Source organism: Mandrillus leucophaeus, unplaced genomic scaffold (genome assembly GCF_000951045.1).
Source record: "Mandrillus leucophaeus isolate KB7577 unplaced genomic scaffold, Mleu.le_1.0 Scaffold266, whole genome shotgun sequence".
Classification (NCBI taxonomy): domain Eukaryota; kingdom Metazoa; phylum Chordata; class Mammalia; order Primates; family Cercopithecidae; genus Mandrillus; species Mandrillus leucophaeus.
Window position 1 is genome coordinate 1,368,428 of NW_012102765.1, and position 19,220 is coordinate 1,387,647.

The following is a 19,220-nucleotide window of genomic DNA, read 5'->3' on the forward strand; positions in this document are numbered from 1 at the left end:
CTCTTCTCGAGGAGTATCTTTGTGGCATTCTCTGTATTTCCTGAATGTGAATGTTGGCCTGCCTTACTAGGTTGGGGAAGTTCTCCTGGATGATATCCTGCAGAGTGTTTTCCAACTTGGTTCCATTTTCCCCCTCACTTTCAGGCACACCAATCAGACGTAGATTTGGTTTTTTCACATAATCCCATATTTCTTGGAGGCTTTGTTCATTTCTTCTTACTCTTTTTTCTCTACACTTCTCCTCAGTTCATTTCATTCATTTGATCTTCAATCACTGATACTCTTTCTTCCAGTTGATCGAGTTGGTTACTGAAGCTTGTGCATTTGTCACGTAGGTCTCATGTTATGGTTTTCATCTCTATCAGTTCTTTTAAGGACTTCTCTACGTTGGTTATTCTAGTTAGCCATTCATCAAATCTTTTTTCAAAGTTTTTAGTTTCTTTGCGCTGGTTACATAGTTCCTCGTTTAGCTCTGAGAAGTTTGATTGACTGAAGCCTTCTTCTCTCAACTCGTCAAAGTCATTTTCTGTCCAGCTTTGTTCTGTTGCTGGCGATGAGCTGTGTTCCTTTGGAGGGGGAGATGCGCTCTGATTTTTTGAATTTCCAGCTTTTCTGGACTGCTTTTTCCCCATCTTTGTGGTTTTATCTGCCTTTGGTCTTTGATGATGGTGACGTACTGATGGGGTTTTGGTGTGGGTGTCCTTTCTGTTTGTTAGTTTTCCTTCTAACAGTCAGGACCCTCAGCTATAGATCTGTTGGAGTTTGCTTGAAGTCGACTCCAGACCCTGTTTTCCTGGGTATTGGCAGTGGAGGCTGCAGAAGATAGAATATTGCTGAACAGCGAGTGTTGCTGTCTGATTCTTGCTCTGGAAGCTTCATCTCAGGGGTGTACCCAGCTGTGTGAGGTGTGAGGTGTCGGTCTGCACCTAGTGGGGGTTGTCTCCCAATTAGGCTACTCAGGGGTCAGGGACCCACTTGAGCAGGCATTCTGTCCATTCTCAGATCTCAACCTCTGTGCTGGGAGATCCACTGCTCTCTTCAAAGCTGTCAGACAGGGACATTTATCTCTGTTGAGCTTTCTGCTGCTTTTTGTTTAGACTCCACCCTGTCCCCAGAGGTGGAGTCTACAGAGGCAGGCAGGCCTCCTTGAGCTGTGGTGGGCTCCACCCAATTCGAGCTTCCAGGGGGCTTTGTTTACCTACTTAAGCCTCAGCAATGGCGGGCGCCCCTCCCCTAGCCTCACTGCCACCTTGCAGTTAGATCTCAGACTGCTGTGCTAGCAATGAGAGAGGCTCCATGGGTGTGGGACCCTCTGGGCCAGGTGTGGGATATAATCTGGTGTGCCATTTGCTAAGACCCTTGGTAAAGCACAGTATTAGGGTAGGAGTTACCCGATTTTCCAGTTGTTGTTTGTCTCAATTTCCTTTGGCTTGGAAAAGGAATTCCCTTCCTCCTTGCGCTTCCCAGGTGAGGCAATGCCTCACCCTGCTTCAGCTTTTGGTGGTCGGGCTGCATCCTTGGACCAGCACCAACTGTTCGACACGCTCCAGTGAGATGAACTTGGTACCTCAGTTGGAAATGCAGAAATCACTTGTCTTCTGTGTCGCTCACGCTGGGAGCTGGAGGCTGGAGCTGTTCCTATTCGGCCATCTTGGGCGCATCCCCCATTTTTTTTTTTTCATGTTTGTTGTTGTTTTCTCCTGGGATTCCCTTTACCTTCCTTCTTAATAGTCCTTTCTAGGAATATTGTGATGACAACCTGCCTTTCCTCCTATTGATCCTTGTGTAAAGTATAATATAAATTTAAGAAACTTTCTTTAGGTGTTTATGCAAGTATGAAAACTGGCCATTTAATACTTTGGCAAAGAGTCTTTAAAATTATTAGGTCTAATTTCCCAATTATTGCTGTGATCTTAGTCTCCTGGGCTGTCTTGATTCCCCTGTTGCACATCAGTAACTTTCAGCGTGTGTGTGTGTGTGTTTATGTGTGATATGAGGGAAGTCTTTTTAATGGTACTGTTTTCTTGGACATTTAGAGACCATGTGCATGGAGCCACCTCTTTATGTTATCTACAGGGAATGGAAAACCCACTAAATTAATAAGGGTGATACAGTTTTTGATAAACACTAGTAAAGTCATGAGTCATTAGACAAAATTCTTGCTGATCATGATCTAAGATTTCTCAAGTTTATACTGAAGGCATTAAATGATTTTCTAAACTTCTAAAATGCTTTCTGCTGTTCAACCTTTTTTCTAATGATAAAAGCATTGCTTACTATAAGAAATGAATCCTCTTCTACCTGCTGCTCTAGTTTTGTGGATTTTTAGGTTTTTCAAAGTGAGACAACTTTTTCATTTAAAATGTGAAAATTTCAAATCAGATATATCATTACCTCTACCAGACTTCACATACTCCCAATCTCTTTTCTCATAAGGTAGTATTGTTAGTAATTTGGCATTTATCCTTCAGAAACTTTTTTATAATTTATTTTTTCAAACTTATACTAGTCTTGATTTGAATCTTGTAATTTTTTTTTTTTTTTTTTTTTTTGAGACAAGTCTCACTCTGTCACTCAGGCTGGAATGCAGTCGTGTGATCTCACCTCACTGCAACCTCTGCCTTCTGGGTTCAAGTGATTTTCGTGCCTCAGCCTTCCAGGTAGCTGTGATTACGGCATGTTGGCACGTACCTGGCTAATTTTTGTGTTTTGTGTAGAGCCAGAGTTTTGCCATGTTGCCCAGGCTGGTCTCTAACTCCTGGGCCTAAGTGATCCACCCACCTCAGCCTCCCAAAATGCTGGGATTATAGGCGTGAGCTACTGCGCCCGACCTGTATTTTATAATTTACTGTATATATAATTCAACTTGCTTTCTTTTAGTAATGTATTTTAGGGCTTTTCTTTGATAACATAGAGCTATATACTGTTTAAAAATTATTGTATTTTGTAATATGAGTGTCTATAAGTTGGATAGTTATTTGCCTATTGACAGACATTAAGGCCATTTTTACTTCTTGACATTACAAAATATGCTACAGTGAACTTTTTTGTGCATGTTTGGCAAGAGTGTGTTAAATGTTGATAACTATTGCAAAATTGTCCTCTATGAAGGATCCTTTTTCCAGATAGACCACATCATAGGAAATAGACTAAAGCAGAACTCCTGGGTTGAAGCAGGGTAAAGGGGTGGACCTGTGCTTCCCTTTTGTCTTGGGTATTGATTTTTGAGAAATTTTGGAGAGATCTTGGCGTTGCAAGGAACCCAGCTTAAAAATATTTTGAAATGGAAAAGTGTTAATATGTGTAAATAAATAGAAAACTACAAGCCTTTAGTAGCTGTAAATATTGCACACATAGTATGGCCAAACTGACTCTAAAACCCTCTTTCAGACTGATAGTGTAAGTAGTCTTATAGTGTAAGTGTGATTATATGTATCAATAGATTACAAATCTATCTGAAGTAAATATTAAAGCTGTAGATCAAAGTCTTATGCTGTCCTCTGCAGGTAATCTCTAAAAATTAATAATATTCATGAAGCTATTCTGCAGTTTTTAGAAATCTTTGGCATAATTATGTGGTTTTATTTCCATAATTTTTTCTCTAGTAAAACTACCAAAAATATCTTATTTTTAAAATAAGGAGTATAAAATAATTGACAGCGTATTTCTATGGTGTTTTTATACTTCTGTATTCAGTTTCTGTATTGTTAAATGTAAACCTTTTCTGTTATTTCTGCTTCCTTGTCAAAAAACATGACAGAATAATCTATTGTCCTTTTAGAATTTTCTAACTAACCATTTCTATATGTGCTTATCTTCATCTAGGAAGCTTTCTTTGGAAAAGATCTTCTAGATACAAGTAGACAAAGCAAGATAAGTTTAGATAATCTATCAGAAGATGCAGCTCAGCTTTCATATAAAACAAACATGAACGCAGGTTTCTTGGATCCTTCGTTGGATCCACTACTTAGTTCATCCTCGGCTCCAGCAAAATCTGGAACTCACGGTATGTAGAATCATTCACGGATACTTTATTTATATCACATGACATACGTCTCCCTTTCAGTTAAATCTTTTTGAAATGTTTTTGTTTGGCCTCATATGCCTTTTACAAATCAACTGTATTGAAGTATAACTTACATTTAGTAAATGGAACTATTTTAAGTGTACAGGTGTATAAGATGTAGCAAATTAATTTACCTGTGTAGCTAGTACCAACATCAAGAGTTGTGAAAGAAAACCTTTGGTTTACACTTTGCTGAGGGCAATGTGAGGGGTTATAATTTGGCCAACAGTGACTTTTTTTTACTAAAAATCTAAGATAGATTTTTGTTAATCATACAGCTGAAATTCAAAACAGAGAAACCAAAATGGATGTGGGGGTAGTTAGGAACTTGCTGGCATACTGTTTTAGTACAGTGAAGTCTGTTGACCTAGGTCATGGTTTCTTACTACTGACAGATTGAGCCAATAATTCTTTGTTGTGGGAGGGAGGCTTTCTGGTGTATTGAAGGATGTTTAACAGCATCTTTGGCCTCATGATGATCAAAAATATCTCCAGATATTGCCAAATATCTTTTGGTGAGCAAAATCGCCCCCTGGTTGAGAATCATTATCCTAAATGCAGTACCTATAGGAACTGTTAACAATCAGAAAGGTATGAGAACTTGATATATTTACAGGGTTACAGCAATGTCAGCAAGGCTCTAGGAGTTTAACTCATTGGGTAGGTAAGTGTTGTGATCAGTGTTTCTCCCACTTCGTGGATTTTTATGGTACTGTCAATTGTAAATCATTGTTCTTCTGGTAAGCTTCCTTTTTTACCATTGATTGCATTTGTTACTCAGTTAATTTTATAAACTCATTTTGAAAAACAATTTTAAAGCAATCTTCCACTGAAAAATGACTTTTGTTGTTAAGTACTTAATGCTTCATTAACTTGGCATTATCCTGAATTGAAATACTGACATTTTTGATTTTGACTTTTTGAAATAATTGGAAGCAATCTTACCCTCTGTTGGACACATGCTTGTCCAGTCTGCCTCACTGTTTGTAGTGAGGTCATGCTTCTTGTTTGTTCAGTTTTAGATATTTTTTAACTCATACTTTAATTCTGTCATTTTAAGTATTGACCTGCTCTTGTCCTTGTCAATATGTTGTTAAAATAATGTATAATGAAAGACCTGTGGGTCCTTCAAAGGATATTTTACGATAAAGTATATCTTGTAACTATCATAACTAGTCACTTGAAGACTTAAATAGGAGCTCTTTGCAGTTGAGTTTTAAAAGGAGAAGGATTGAAATTGGACAGAGAACATATAGGAAAGTTATTGATATAAGTTATTTTTTTCTTAATTTGATTATTTTTTCCACAAAACTACTGAAGAGAGAACAGTTTTACAATAAGGCCAAAACTTGGAGGACAGAAAAATACACCCATTTCAAAACCTAGATTAATTGTTCTTTGCAGTTGAACCACTCTTTTCACTTTATAATGGAAAATTAATGACTAAAGGCTTTTTTAAAACATGTCACTCATTATAGCCTATTATATCAATTTTAATGATTTATTCAGATATAAAATCCTTTAGGTAGGAGCAAACTTGTAAAACAGTCTTTAAAAAATTAGTTATAATTTGTATAGTAGTGTTCCATTACTTTAAAACAAAAAACTGCTATATGACCCCTAAAAAAATTACCCAGAATTTTTTTCTTTCAACCACAGTGTTATCTAGAAAATGCATTATTGAAATAATTTTCTCTAAAAAGTTCCTGGATATTTGGGCACACAAAACTTAATGTGATATATTATGTATGAATTACATTTTGGAAACTATATAATGGAACCACGACTGTTTGACAGAAATATTTGACCTGGAATATTACATTTATGCCCTCTTCCCCCTTTTAAGTAAAAATAAACGAGATGGGTTAAAAATTTCAGTTTCTCTTTACTGAATGACTAATATAATTATTAAAGCAAGCCTAAACAAGAGTTGCAATAGTTTCTTGGTTAAGCGCCAAACCCTTAGAATCCTCCTTGACTTTTCTTTCCCTTTTATTCATCCACGTGTTTGTCTCTGCCTTCAAAATACATCCCAAAGCCAACCACTTGTCTCAGCTTTCCTTAGAACCCTAGTGCTGTCATCACCTCACCTCTCAGACTGCACCAGTGCCCTTTTCTGATCTTGCCAGCTCTCCCCAATTCCCACCCCACATCTGCTCTACATGGAGCAGCCAGTATGTTCCCTTTAAAATATTAGTCATCTCCTATCTTTCAGCCTCCCAACACCTTCTCATTACACTTCAGAATAAAACCCAGTCTTCCCCATGATCTCTAAGATCTTACACAGTCTTGCCCTAGCTGCCTCTTTTATCCCTACCACAGTTTTTCTGTTACCGCTCTGGCCTCTCTTGTTGGCAAACCCGGCTTGCCCCGGGGGCTTTATGTCTGCTTTGCCTTAGTTTGGAGGGTTATCTCCATCTTTGTGCATATAACTTACTCCCTCATTTAGTTTTCTGCTCAGTCATCTAAAGGTCTTCACAGATCACTCTGTCTAATGCAACATCCCCACAGCTTATTTTTAATCCTTTTTCCTTGTTTTTTCTTTAAATAGCACTTATAGCGATGTCATTTATTTACTAACTCCCTCCGAGAAAGTAAGCCCTCTGAGGGCGTGCACTTTGTTTCAGTCATTGCCCAGTGGGCAGTGCCTCATATGTGATCCATAGACACAGTTCTGTGGGTAGTGAAATACTTTTTTAAATAAATGAGTGAATGAGTAATCAGTATGAACAGCAAAGCTGGAAGTACTAACTAGATGGTACCTGGCTTGCACTCCCTGTGGAATTTCTAAAGAGTGAGAGATTTGTCTTTCGTATTTTAACTTTTCCTACTGTGTTTTAATTTCTCAATGTCACTTTTAGACATGCCACTTTCTTAAGCAAAATGTTTTTTTTTGCTTTGTTTCTTACAGCAAAGCAAGTTGCTTTGTTTCTTACTCTGTTTCACTTTTATTGCCTACAGGTCTTGAAATTTTGTCTCAATATACATTAGTCACAAGACAAAATAGTCTGAATTTTTAGTAAAGTTTTGTAATTCAAAACGTTGTTTCCTTTGCTATGAAAAACTTTTACTGTAAAATTAAGAGTCTCAGGTTTTTATTCTAGCACTTGCCTCAGTATCTGCTGTACTCTAGGTTTTTAGCAAATGGCTTAATATCTGAGAAAATACTGAAATTTTAAAAAACATATTTACTATATTTAGGTCCTGCTGATGACCCATTAGCTGATATTTCTGAAGTTTTAAACACAGATGATGACATTCTTGGAATAATTTCAGATGATCTAGCAAAATCAGTTGATCATTCAGGTATATATGAATGCTGTTTGCCCTTTCTCTGGTTTCTGATGTGAGTGAGAGGTGTATGGTGTGTGGAACAAGTTTAGCCTTTTGTGTGTTTCCCAGTAACTTTGTTTTTGTTTTTGGCTTTGTTAAAGAACTCAGCATTTTATTTGATCTACCTCAGCTTTCCTGCTTTAGGAGGGGATATAGCAAGTTAATTTCTGTTGTCTTTCTAATTGCATCACATTTAAGGCACGTTGCCTTAAAGTCTTGCTGTATCTTGTTTCTTCTTTTGTTTGCATTTTCCCTCACTTCCCGCTCCTGTGGTAATCATCCATTTTATTTGGTTTGGGTCTTATAGGTCTTGATTTATGCACTTTCCAGGTTGAGAGCTCACCTTTTCCATTTGGTAAGAAACTGAGCAATGGATGACGGCTGACTAGAAGTAGTCTTCTTTTTTTATAGTGATTTCAGCTGAAACAACCTGTAGGTGCATGCTGTTTATCAGTAGTGCTAATGTGTCACTAATCCATACTTTGCTTTTCCCTTTTTGTGTGTGGCTAAAGCATAGCTGTACTGTACTTTGGGTGACTTTGTCAATAGTTTTTCTTTAATGAATAATTTTTTGTTAATATGTGATTTATAATATTACCTAAATGTTGTAGAGCTAGTTCCTAATATAAGATCAAATAAGAACAGACTAAATTTTTACTTTTTAATAGTAATAATATTGAGAAAGCATGAAAAAAATGTAGACGATAAACTATTTTTACATGTGACTCTCAACAAATGTGAGCTACAGCATGTTATAGTTTTGTAAATGTAATGTACATAATCAGAATGTGCCTACAGAATATTTTAAAAATATTACCTATGATTGAAGTTATTTACAAAGGACAATATTAAACACTGAGAATTTTAGGACTTTTCATTTATTTATACGAAACGTATCCCTTTTTACATACTGTGCATAATTGAACTGTACATTTGATTCCACTGTTTTCCAAATTAAAGCAATTATTTGTATATAGATTTCTTACAAACTCCTATCTTAATGAAGCTTTTTTTTTCTTTCTTTTTTTTTTTGGCAGACGTTGGCAAGTTAAAATCAGATGTATTCTTTTGTTCCTCAGGAAATGTTTTTACTTAAGATAGAACTTTACATGGCACCTAATACAAATATATTGTGCCTAATTTTTACTGAGTGACTCTCCAAATTGATATGAGAGTTCTAATTCAGAATTACAGACTCTGTTTCTTTATTTTAATCATATTGTTGTATATTAAGTACAGGTAAATAGTGCTATACATTTTTGTGTGAGTATTCTGAATGTACCTTTAAATTTATGTTCCTTACTCTTTTAGATATTGGTCCTGTCCCTGATGATCCTTCTTTGCCTCAGCCAAGTGTCAATCAGAGTTCACGACCATTAAGTGAAGAACAGCTAGATGGGATCCTCAGTCCCGAACTAGACAAAATGGTCACAGATGGTAAAATATTTGCCCTACATCTAGGCTTTCTAAAAGACCTGAGTAAATATGATTTTTAAAGACTTTTGCATGGTTATAATTTAACTTCTAATTATTTCTGTGTCAGTTAAATGCTATTTTGTATCAGTATATTGAATTAGTAGCTGTTAATGTTTCTATTTTTTTTTAAATTTATTCTAGGAGCAATTCTTGGAAAATTGTATAAAATTCCAGGTAAATGTGTTTTGATTTTTTAGTTTACGAAAATGGCATTCCCCATACCATGACCCTACTAGTCTTTTAATCTTGTTACTATTACTGTTTTATCTCCTAGAGCTTGGCGGAAAAGATGTTGAAGACTTATTTACAGCTGTACTTAGTCCTGCGAACACTCAGCCAACTCCATTGCCACAGCCTCCCCCACCAACACAGCTGTTGCCAATACACAATCAGGGTATGTTATGACTTTATAATTGTATATTATATCCACACACGTGTGTATATATGTAGGTATATATCCACACACATGTGTATATATGTGGGTATATATACACACACAAGCAAGTTTTGCCCTGTTCTTTAGTAGCCACATGTACAAACCGATAGGGAGAAAAACCCTTTTGTGATGATAGAAAAATACTAACTTCAGTCACATAGCTGTCTCCCTGAAATTCTCTGTAATTCTGTCATTATCCTTATGTCCAGAATTCTTTTGCTCATTCATTGGCAGTAGGGAGGATGTAACGGTGCCTGCCCCCTTCCCTCCCTGCAAGTCCCATTCCCAGCTCACTCCACTCCAGTCATTTCCCACATAGGCACTTCCATATGTGTGGAACTGTCCCCACTCACCTAGCTGCCTGTACTCATTGATCTGCTCTCAGTTTCACTGTCATCTCTCAGAGGTTAGCTGGTTAGCACCCTACCCCATGTTTTTCATTTGTAGCACATGTCACAAATATAATACCTGTTTGGGTAATTAAGGTCTTCCCTTTGGATTGTAAGCTCTTTAAAGGCTAGGGTCATACATGTCTTGCTTATATGCCCTGCCACAGAGTATGTGTTCAGTACATACTTTCATAATAAATCAGTGGCCTTTCTATCCATGTAGACACTGAAATTTTGTGGACGTTTGCCTATTTTGTTCATTTCTCTTCTGGCTACTTATAACTAGCTACCAATTTCTCCCGTTTTCTGTAGAGCTGAAATTTGATAGCCTAGGATTAAGGTCTGTATGAGTAGATAGGGAAATTGGTTACAGGTATGGGAATCTCCTATAGGAAGGAGTTAAGGAGTTGCATGGTGGCATGTATATAACTCTATATGTAGTTTTGTTTTGTTTTGAGACAGGGTCTCTCTCTGTCACCCAGGCTGACAGGCAGTGGTATGAACGCAATCCACGGCAGCCACGATCTCCTGGGCTCAAGCAATCCTCCTGTCCTCAACTTCCCATGTGACTGTGACCACAGGCACACACCACCATGCCTGGCTAATTTTTTGATTTTTTGCAGAGATAGGGGTCTCACTTTGTTGCCCGGACCAGTCTAGAACTCCTGGGTTCCAGTGATCCTCCCACCTCGGCCTCCCTAAGTGCTGGGATTACAGGCGTGGACCTCTGTGCCCAGCTAGTATATATTTTTGATGATTTGAGCATAGGAACATTTCTCTGTATCCTGTTGTCACTATCTCATGACTATATCCTGAATTGAATAACATGAATCTTATCCTTTTTCTGTTTAAGTGCTGAAGTGTGTGAATAATTCATAACCTTTACTAACAACTTTGTATATACATGAAAAATTACATAATGCACATAATGGAAATATTTGAGTTTTTACCAGTTTAGCCTCTAAACATAAATTTACCTTGAATTTTGCTAGGTTCAACATGTGATTTACATGTGGGTATTATACTCATCATAACTACTTCTTGCCTTAATTGTTCCCATATACTTTTTTTTTTTTTCTTCTGAGATGGAGTCTCACTCTGTCACCCAGGCGGGAGTGCAGTGGTGCGATCTCGGCTTACTGCAACCTCTGCCCTCCAAGTTCAAGTGATTCTCCTGCCTCAGCCTCCCTAGTAGCTGGGATTACAGGTGCCTGCCACCATGCCCAGCTAATTGTTTTTATTTTTAGTAGCGATAGGGTTTCACCATCTTGGTCAGGCTGGTCTTAAACTCCTGACCTTGTGATCCATCCTCTTAGGCCTCCCAAAGTGCTGGGATTACAGGCGTGAGCCACCATGCCTTGCCCCCATATGCTTTTTTAATGATTAAGAACTATTCAGTATTTCTCTTTTCAACTTACAAAAATGACCTGTCTTTATGTTTTCTGAACTGAAAGTGCATATTTTAAAAATCAGAGATGTATTTCTTTATTAAAAACATCTTATAGTCATTATGAAAATCACCTCATTGTGCAGTCTCATTTTTAAAAGGTCTTGAGAGGATGACTTCTTTTTCTTTTTTTTTTTTTTGCAAGGTGTTAATGTGTGATACAAGGTGAATAAGGCTGCCTACCATTAGGAGTTTGTAATGCTAATAATGTAGACTTTCAGGTATACAACTAATGTGTAGTATAGTACAGAATAGTACAGCCTTATGAATCACTAAGATTTCATTGTTCTTGTTTGAAAGAATAGTAGTTCTAATGTAAGGGCAAAGCATGATCAAGTTACATATAGGGTGACACATAGTTATTCAATATGGCAACTTTAACATTCTCCAGAGCAAAGGGAGTAGGCATTGTTTAAAGAAGCAAAACTAGAAGTGGACATTGGTGCTGATTGTAAAGGACTATGAGAAATAGGCAGAGGCAGCTGGCCCTTTCCCTACAGGCTTCTAAGAGCCTTTGAAGACCTCACACCAGTGGTGTGATCTGATCACTTACATGTTTTGCTAAGGTAGCTCTGGTATCAATATTGGGAATAAATTTGGGACAAGAAGAGTACTAATGAGGTTATTGTGGTTGAGACTAAGTTAAAAAGTAGGTTCCATGTAAAGATACTTCGGTGCTGATTGAAAGGAAGGAATAGATACGAGAGAAAATGACATTAGAACAAGTAGGACTATGCTACTGAATGGATATAAGGTGTGAGGAAAGGGGGAAATTAAAGTGAATTAGACTATGTATAAACCAGGGGCCCAGAGGATAATCATGAAAGATGGAACAAAGACTTAGTGTGTGTGCTGGTAGAAGGTAGTGGAGGTCTAGTGAATTTAGTTTTAGACCTCTTTTAGGTTGGTAGAAATGGGACATATACACTATTCTGACTTACAGGCAGTTGCAGTTAGTCAAGGAGAAGGATGAAAATGTAGGAATTATCTGTGTAATTATGCTAATTGCAGATGTGGGAAGGATGAGATTTATTAAGAGAATATACTGCCAGTAGAGTATAGAATCTCGAGCAGTGCTTTTTAATTAAATGTAATTAAGTATATGCTTAACTCATCTGATTTATATTAGGTGTGCACATTACATGTTTCTTATCGTTCTTCCTTTTAAAGTTTAGGTGAAAGTAAAAAAAGTAGTGAGAGATTTGAGACATTGAGTGAGAGGTATAGGATCTTGGAAATGAATGATCATTAGAGACAGGTTGTACAGTTAAGTAAGGTGAGTACTTGAAAAACGTTGTTTCATTGGACCATGGGAAGGTTGTTGGTAATCTTCAGTGGAGTAACTTCAGTAGAATTGATGAGAAAGGGGAGGCAAAGTGTAATATGTTATTATCTAATATGTAATATGCTTTATTATCTGATGGTAATAAAGTTCAGAAAGTAGAGAATAGAATTTTCAAGATTGAGGTAGAGTAACTTGAAGTCCCTTTATGTAAAACTTGTGAAGTAACTTTTGAACTTTTATAAACTAATATGACTAGTTTGGGTAGATATAGTGGACTTGAAAAAAAAAAAGAGACCACTTCTTGAATAAAATAAGATGAAATACTTTGCTTTTACTTGTTTGTCCTTGAACAAATTATTTAATTTCTGTGGGTCCTCTTTGCTTAAATGGAGCTGAACATAATAACCTATTTCAATGGGTTTTTGTGAAGCTGTAAAGCTTTTAAGACTGCTTAGCATAGCATAAAGTACTTAACAAATAATAGCTAATATTATTGGGAAAAGTTTCAACATGGTAATATTGTAGTTACAGTAGATGGCACTGATAGATGGCTACAGTATGGATCACATTCTCCTTGCCAATAAACTCTTGTTTCTCCTAATTACATGAAAGACATTTGATACTGTTTATAAAAATTCCACATTCCTTAATGCAGCGGTCCCCAGCCTTTTTGGCACCAGGGACCAGTTTCAAGGAAGACAATTTTTTCACAAACCCAGGTTGGTGGGTTGGGGAATGGTTTTGCGATGCAACTGTTCCACCTCAGATCATGAGGCATTATATTCTCATAGGAACACGCTCGCATGCACACTTCACAACAGGGTTCACGCTCCTATGAGAATCTAACGCTGCCGCTGATAGGGTTCATGCTCCTGTGAGAATCTAATGCTGCTGCTGATCTGACAGGATGTGGAACTCAGGCCGTAATGGTCACTTGCCCGCTGTTCACCTACTGTGTGGCCGGGTTCCTAACAGGCTATGGACTGGTACCAGTCTATGGCCCCAGAGTTGGGGACCCCTGCCTTAATGCAACCTACTTTTCACTGAAGTTGAAAATAGATGTAGTATTCTAGTTTGAAAAAAAGCAGAAATCTTGCCCTTTAATCCTTGGAGTAAATGTAAGTGTCATGAGACATTTGTCATTGTGAAAACCTGATCCAGTGGACCCAGCTGTGGTATTTAGTAACATAAGCCCCTTTGTGGAAGTCAGAGAGTTCTAGGAAGTCTTTGAGACAAAATCTTTTAAACTTGTCGGTGATCGTCCTTAGTATCTGCACATACACACTGGAGCTATGTAGGCTTTAGTGTTGTAACATTCACATGATGTGGTTTAGGTGAAAGACCATTACGCATTGGACAATGTACGTGTATGAGACTTTTAATCTCATGGAATGACATTAGATAACAAAAAATCAGGTGATCAGGTTAGAAATTCTCTAGTTATACCAAGTATTAGTCAACTCCGTATTGCCATTTGTGTAATTAATTGGCGATGTGGATCTCCTGTAATAGTATAGCTCTAAGTGTTGCAACAATTAACAGAGGCTTTGTGTATTTCCACAAATCATCAAGTTTAATTGGAGGGCTTTTTGAAGGCACACAAAGTTTTTGTTGTTGTTCTTTCTTTTTTCTGGAAACTGTTCCAATATGGACAGTTGGCATACTTCCAAATAGTTTAGACAAGTAGACTTTCACAATAAGGATTGAAGTTACATGCTTAAAGTAGTGTTGTAAAGAAACATGAGATGGTCTTATTATTTGCCTAATGTCTATTTAGAAAGAAAACGATAAGGTATTTGATGTTTGTGAATAAGCTCGAATGAGAATTCAAATACATTTGGGGGCTGAACTGTAAGTTATAAAAATTAAGCCAAAACCGGAGTGTATATATTTTTAGCAATAATCATCTGATTGATAGTGATAGATATATTGCTTACTCAAAACTATTTAGAGAAAGTATCAGTTTAAGAATCACAGATGGGGTGGACACAGTGGCTCACACCTGTAATCCCAGCACTTTGGAAGGCTGAGGCGGGTGGATCACTTGAGGCAGGAGTTGGAGATCAGCTTGACCAAAATGGTGAAACCGCACCTCCACTAAAAATACAAAAATTAGCTGGGCATGGTGGCAGGTGCCTGTGATTCCAACTACTCAGGAGGCTGAGGCAGAATTGCTTGAACCTGGGAGGCGGAGGTGGCAGTGAGCTGAGATCTTGCCACTGCACTCCAGCCTGGGTGACTGAGTGAGACTCCATCTCAAAAAAAAAAAAAAAAGAATAAAAGAATCATAGATGGTTTTTTGTATTAAGAGGAACAGGAATAAAATATAAGAAACATCTGTTTGTAAATTTTTAATGAAGAGAAAGAATATTTGATAAAACTTACTAGCATTTGCTGTGATTCATTCATTTTTTAGGAGTTAATATGTATCGAATAGTTACTCCATACCAGGAACTATGTTCAGAGCTGTACATACATTATCTCAATTAACCCAAATAACAGAATACCTGCGGTTTACAGAAATAGACATTGATTCTGCTTCTAACAGGTAAAATTGAGGTTCACACCCCAGGCTTTTGGACTCCAGAACACTTGCTATTTCTAGTACACAATAATGAAATAGAGGATCACAGCTGTAGAGATCATATTTCAAAATCTTGTAGCCAAAAGTGATTCTTTAAGTATTATATAATACTGAAAAAAATCCTACTTTTAAATTGCATTAAAGATTTTGATTTAGAAGTACAAGCATCTCTTCTATACTTGGGGGTTTGGTTCCCAGGACCCCCAGGTATAACCAAAATCTGAGAATACAGAAGTCAAATGTTGGCCCTGTGGAACCTGGCATACAAGAAAAGTTGGTCCTCTCTATGCATGGGTTTCACTGTGTTTTCCATCTGCATTCAGTTTGAAAAAAGTTTGTGTTTATGTGGACCCATGCAATTAAAAACCATGTTGTTCAAGGGTCAACTTTACTTCAGCTCCTTGTTATTTATGAATATTATGCAAACGGAATTATTTTTTTCTGTTAAGATGTTTTTTCACGGATGCCACTCATGAATGGCCTTATTGGACCCAGTCCTCATCTCCCACATAATTCTTTGCCACCTGGAAGCGGACTGGGAACTTTCTCTGCAATTGCACAATCCCCTTATCCTGATGCCAGGTACAAGCCTTATTTTCTATGGAAACTTAAATTGCACTAATTTCTGTTTGCTTTATATATAAATTAGTCTGCTTAAATGATTGTGTATGATATTATTGTAAGTTGCATTTATTGTGGCTTTTGCTATAAACATGTTACTTTTAACTATTTTGTAATAGGTTTTAATGAAAGCTGTACTTGGACATATATTAAAAAGTTATTTTATGTTTATAAAGTGAAGATATTTATTTTTTCCCAGGGATAAAAATTCAGCCTTTAATCCAATGGCAAGTGATCCTAACAACTCTTGGACATCATCAGCTCCCACTGTGGAAGGAGAAAATGACACACTGTCGAATGCTCAGAGAAGCACACTTAAGTGGGAGAAAGAGGAGGCTCTGGGTGAAATGGCCACAGTTGCACCGGTTCTGTACACCAATATTAATTTCCCCAACTTAAAGGAAGAATTCCCTGGTAAGTCATGAATATATTATTTATCTCTATTTTACCAACTTGTCACATGTGCAATAACTTTTTTTTTTTAACCTGCAATAGAGAGGTAGCTTAACTAATTTTCATCTATGATGACCCACAATATGAAGATTCCCTAGATATCTAGAAACATCTAGCATGTTTACTTTGTCCTAGACCGTGCATTCATTCTCATATTTCCCAAAAGTTAGTTTCAATTAATGAAATGGTCAGTTTTTCAGCTCCTAGCAGTGCTTATTAATATGTGGAAATCAGTGTTATGTGATTCTTCAAAAATTTCTAAAACCCAAACTATCATTTAATCAAAAATATTGCTAGGCTAAATCAGTGAATTCTAAGTAGTGTTTATAGGAAACGAATTCAATATTGTCTTCCCTTCTTCTCCCCTCACCTTCCCTGACTGTCCAGCTATTACCACTGCCTCATGAAAAAAGCAGATGATAAAATAATAGTACAGTTTGTGAAAATTCTGATTAACCAGTGAATGAGACATTTGGATTAATGAGATGTAAATTATTGAATATATGCAAGCAATGCAGTTTTATTATTTTGAGTTCATGGTGTCAGACAAACCAGGATTGAAAAAGTTATTCAGACTCAGTTTTGCAATTGTTTCCCAGCTATCTATCAGTACACAAACTCTTAAATTACTAGAGGGGTACCTGGAAGTGACTTTTCATTTGGATGACCCCTGGTTTTTAGATACCTTTTTGGATTGGCGTCTTCATGGTACTTTATTCCTTATGTATTGTAATAAATGAAATGCTTTTTATCCAACAATAGAAATCAATGGTTTGATGCAGGGAGACCTGTGAAGGCAGTGTCCCATTCTTCAGCCACTTTCTTTCCATGCTTACATTTGCTGTTTATGAACATATATGGGTATGTTGTCATTTTGTGTCAGCACAAATTGTCCTTACAGCAGAGCTATAACTTTTTAAAAAGTGTTTTTCTTTAATAATTTTACTTGTGATTCAAGAACCTCATGAAATACTGTGTTAAAGCTGTTGGTCTATGAACTGATTTTTCATTTTCATTGGCTTTTTGGAAGCTTGCCTTCTTTTTGTAATGTGGAATAAATAATTTCTATATTTATCTTATCGTTAACTGTTGATCGTAGCCAAGCATCTTCATTTTGTATACCATCACGACACTGAATTTCATAGAAATGGTTTGAACTGATTACTTTTCCATGTGTTTGTCCGCAAATGCTAGTGAGATGCTTATTTATGACTTTGTTTACTTCTGGTAGGTCAAATTGATAGACTTCTGTTTAGCGCAGATGTTTTACAAACTTACATTTTGTTTCTGGTGGTATCTTACCACCAGAGGGAATTTACTGTGTTTGGCTTACATTTTTGCTACTTTGTCCCTTGAATCTAAAAAAAAACTTCCCAACTTTACAAGCTAGGTTGTTAATGAGGCAACACTTCATTTAGAAAACATTTGTTTGGCCTACAGTATGCCAGCATCTTTGTTCTTTGTAAAGAACTTAATATAGGTCTACTACCTCATGAGAATACGGCCTGAATAAGATTAACTGTCAGCAGTTCATCAACATTTTTTATTACAGCATGTCATTAGCATGACTCTGAGAAACTGTTATACTCTGTTTTTTTGTTGCAGATTGGACTACTAGAGTGAAGCAAATTGCCAAATTGTGGAGAAAAGCAAGCTCACAGGAAAGAGCACCATATGTGGTATTTTAAGAAACTCCTATCTTTTAAATATTTAAATACAATGCTTGAACCTTATTTGTATTAGGTTAATAAAAAAACAAATTTCCATTTCAGAAAATGCTTTTTAGTACCTGTACAACAAGCAACTTTATTTTTACAGTGATTTTCTAACTCCTTATGTCTTAATAGAGAGTGTGACATTTTTATAAGCAAGTTAACAGAACTAAAATGTTGAAGATTGAAAATCAGCTATTATAGGGGCAGGATGAATTCATTTCACTTCACAATTGTTTTTTCTCTTCAGTCGAGGTACCGTTGGCAGTCTGTATCCATGAGTTCTATATGTGTGGATTCAACCAACCATAGATAAATATTTTGGAAAAACGTCTATACTGAAGTTGTACAGACTCTTTTCCTTGTCATTGTTTTTTAAACAATATAGTATAACAACGATTTACATAACATTTATATTGTGTTAAGTATTGCAAGTAATCTAAAGATGACTTAAAGTATACAGGAGGGGCCAGGCACAGTGGCCCACACCTGTAATTCCAGCACTTTGAGAGGCCAAGGTGGGCAGATGGCTTGAGCCCAGTAGTTTAAGACCCGCCTGGGCAACATAGCCAAGACCTCGTCTCTATAAAAAAATGAAAACATTAGCTGGGTATGATGGTGCACGCCTGTGTAGTCTCAGCTACTTGAGAGATTTGAGGGGTTGAGGCTTCAGTGAGCCAAAATTGCGCCACTGCATTCCAGCCTAGGTGACAGAACAAGACCCTGCTGTGTCAAAAAATAAAAAAGGAGAAAGTATACAGGAGGATATGTGTAGGTTATATGCAAATACTATGACATTTTCTATAAGGGGCTTGAGCATCTGTGGATTTTGGTATCTGCAGGGAATCCTGGAACCAATAGTCCATGGATACAGAGGGACAACTGTACTCAATTTGGAGAGTGGAGTGGCATGCCTCAGTGTCTTCCACAGTCACCTCTTTTCTTGTTAGGTTTCATAGCGAATCTGTGCATCTTCAAAGAGAAATATTTAGACATCTTTAAAGAGTTTTTGACACATGATCTTTGCCATGAACTATTAGGTAATTTTATAAGATTCGCAGTTCATATGGTAAATTATTTTCTCCCAAAGAGCCAAATTAAGATTGTCAGCTGGAACCAAATCCTTGCTTTCATTTTAAAGCATATTAAATGTGTATTATTGTTGGAAAATATATATAGTTGTTTTCCAGCTTGTTCCCCAGTGCACATATTTTCAGTTACAGTGATTATTTTGAATAGAGCATATATGTGTGTATGTGCTCTATCACATATATATAGATGTATTGATATGCTCTGTTTTATCTTAACTTTAATTAGGTAATGACAGAATTTTTTAAATTTTTAAGTGATTTCATTAACGATACGTTTCAAATATCCAGTTTTTTTTTTTTTTTTTTTAAAGACTGATTGGATATTTT

At 36.7% G+C, this 19,220-nt stretch overlaps 1 protein-coding gene across 1 annotated transcript in view; it reads left to right on the forward strand.

The window, feature by feature from the left end:
* Nucleotides 1-19,220, forward strand: part of KMT2C (lysine (K)-specific methyltransferase 2C) — a 241,372-nt gene that overhangs the window by 171,939 nt on the left and 50,213 nt on the right. The window contains exons 26-33 of the mRNA XM_011984319.1: nucleotides 3,826-4,006; nucleotides 7,268-7,372; nucleotides 8,711-8,836; nucleotides 9,017-9,049; nucleotides 9,150-9,269; nucleotides 15,466-15,598; nucleotides 15,837-16,051; nucleotides 17,696-17,769. Coding sequence (XP_011839709.1) covers nucleotides 3,826-4,006; nucleotides 7,268-7,372; nucleotides 8,711-8,836; nucleotides 9,017-9,049; nucleotides 9,150-9,269; nucleotides 15,466-15,598; nucleotides 15,837-16,051; nucleotides 17,696-17,769 — 987 coding nt within the window. The remainder of the gene's footprint in view (nucleotides 1-3,825; nucleotides 4,007-7,267; nucleotides 7,373-8,710; nucleotides 8,837-9,016; nucleotides 9,050-9,149; nucleotides 9,270-15,465; nucleotides 15,599-15,836; nucleotides 16,052-17,695; nucleotides 17,770-19,220) is intronic.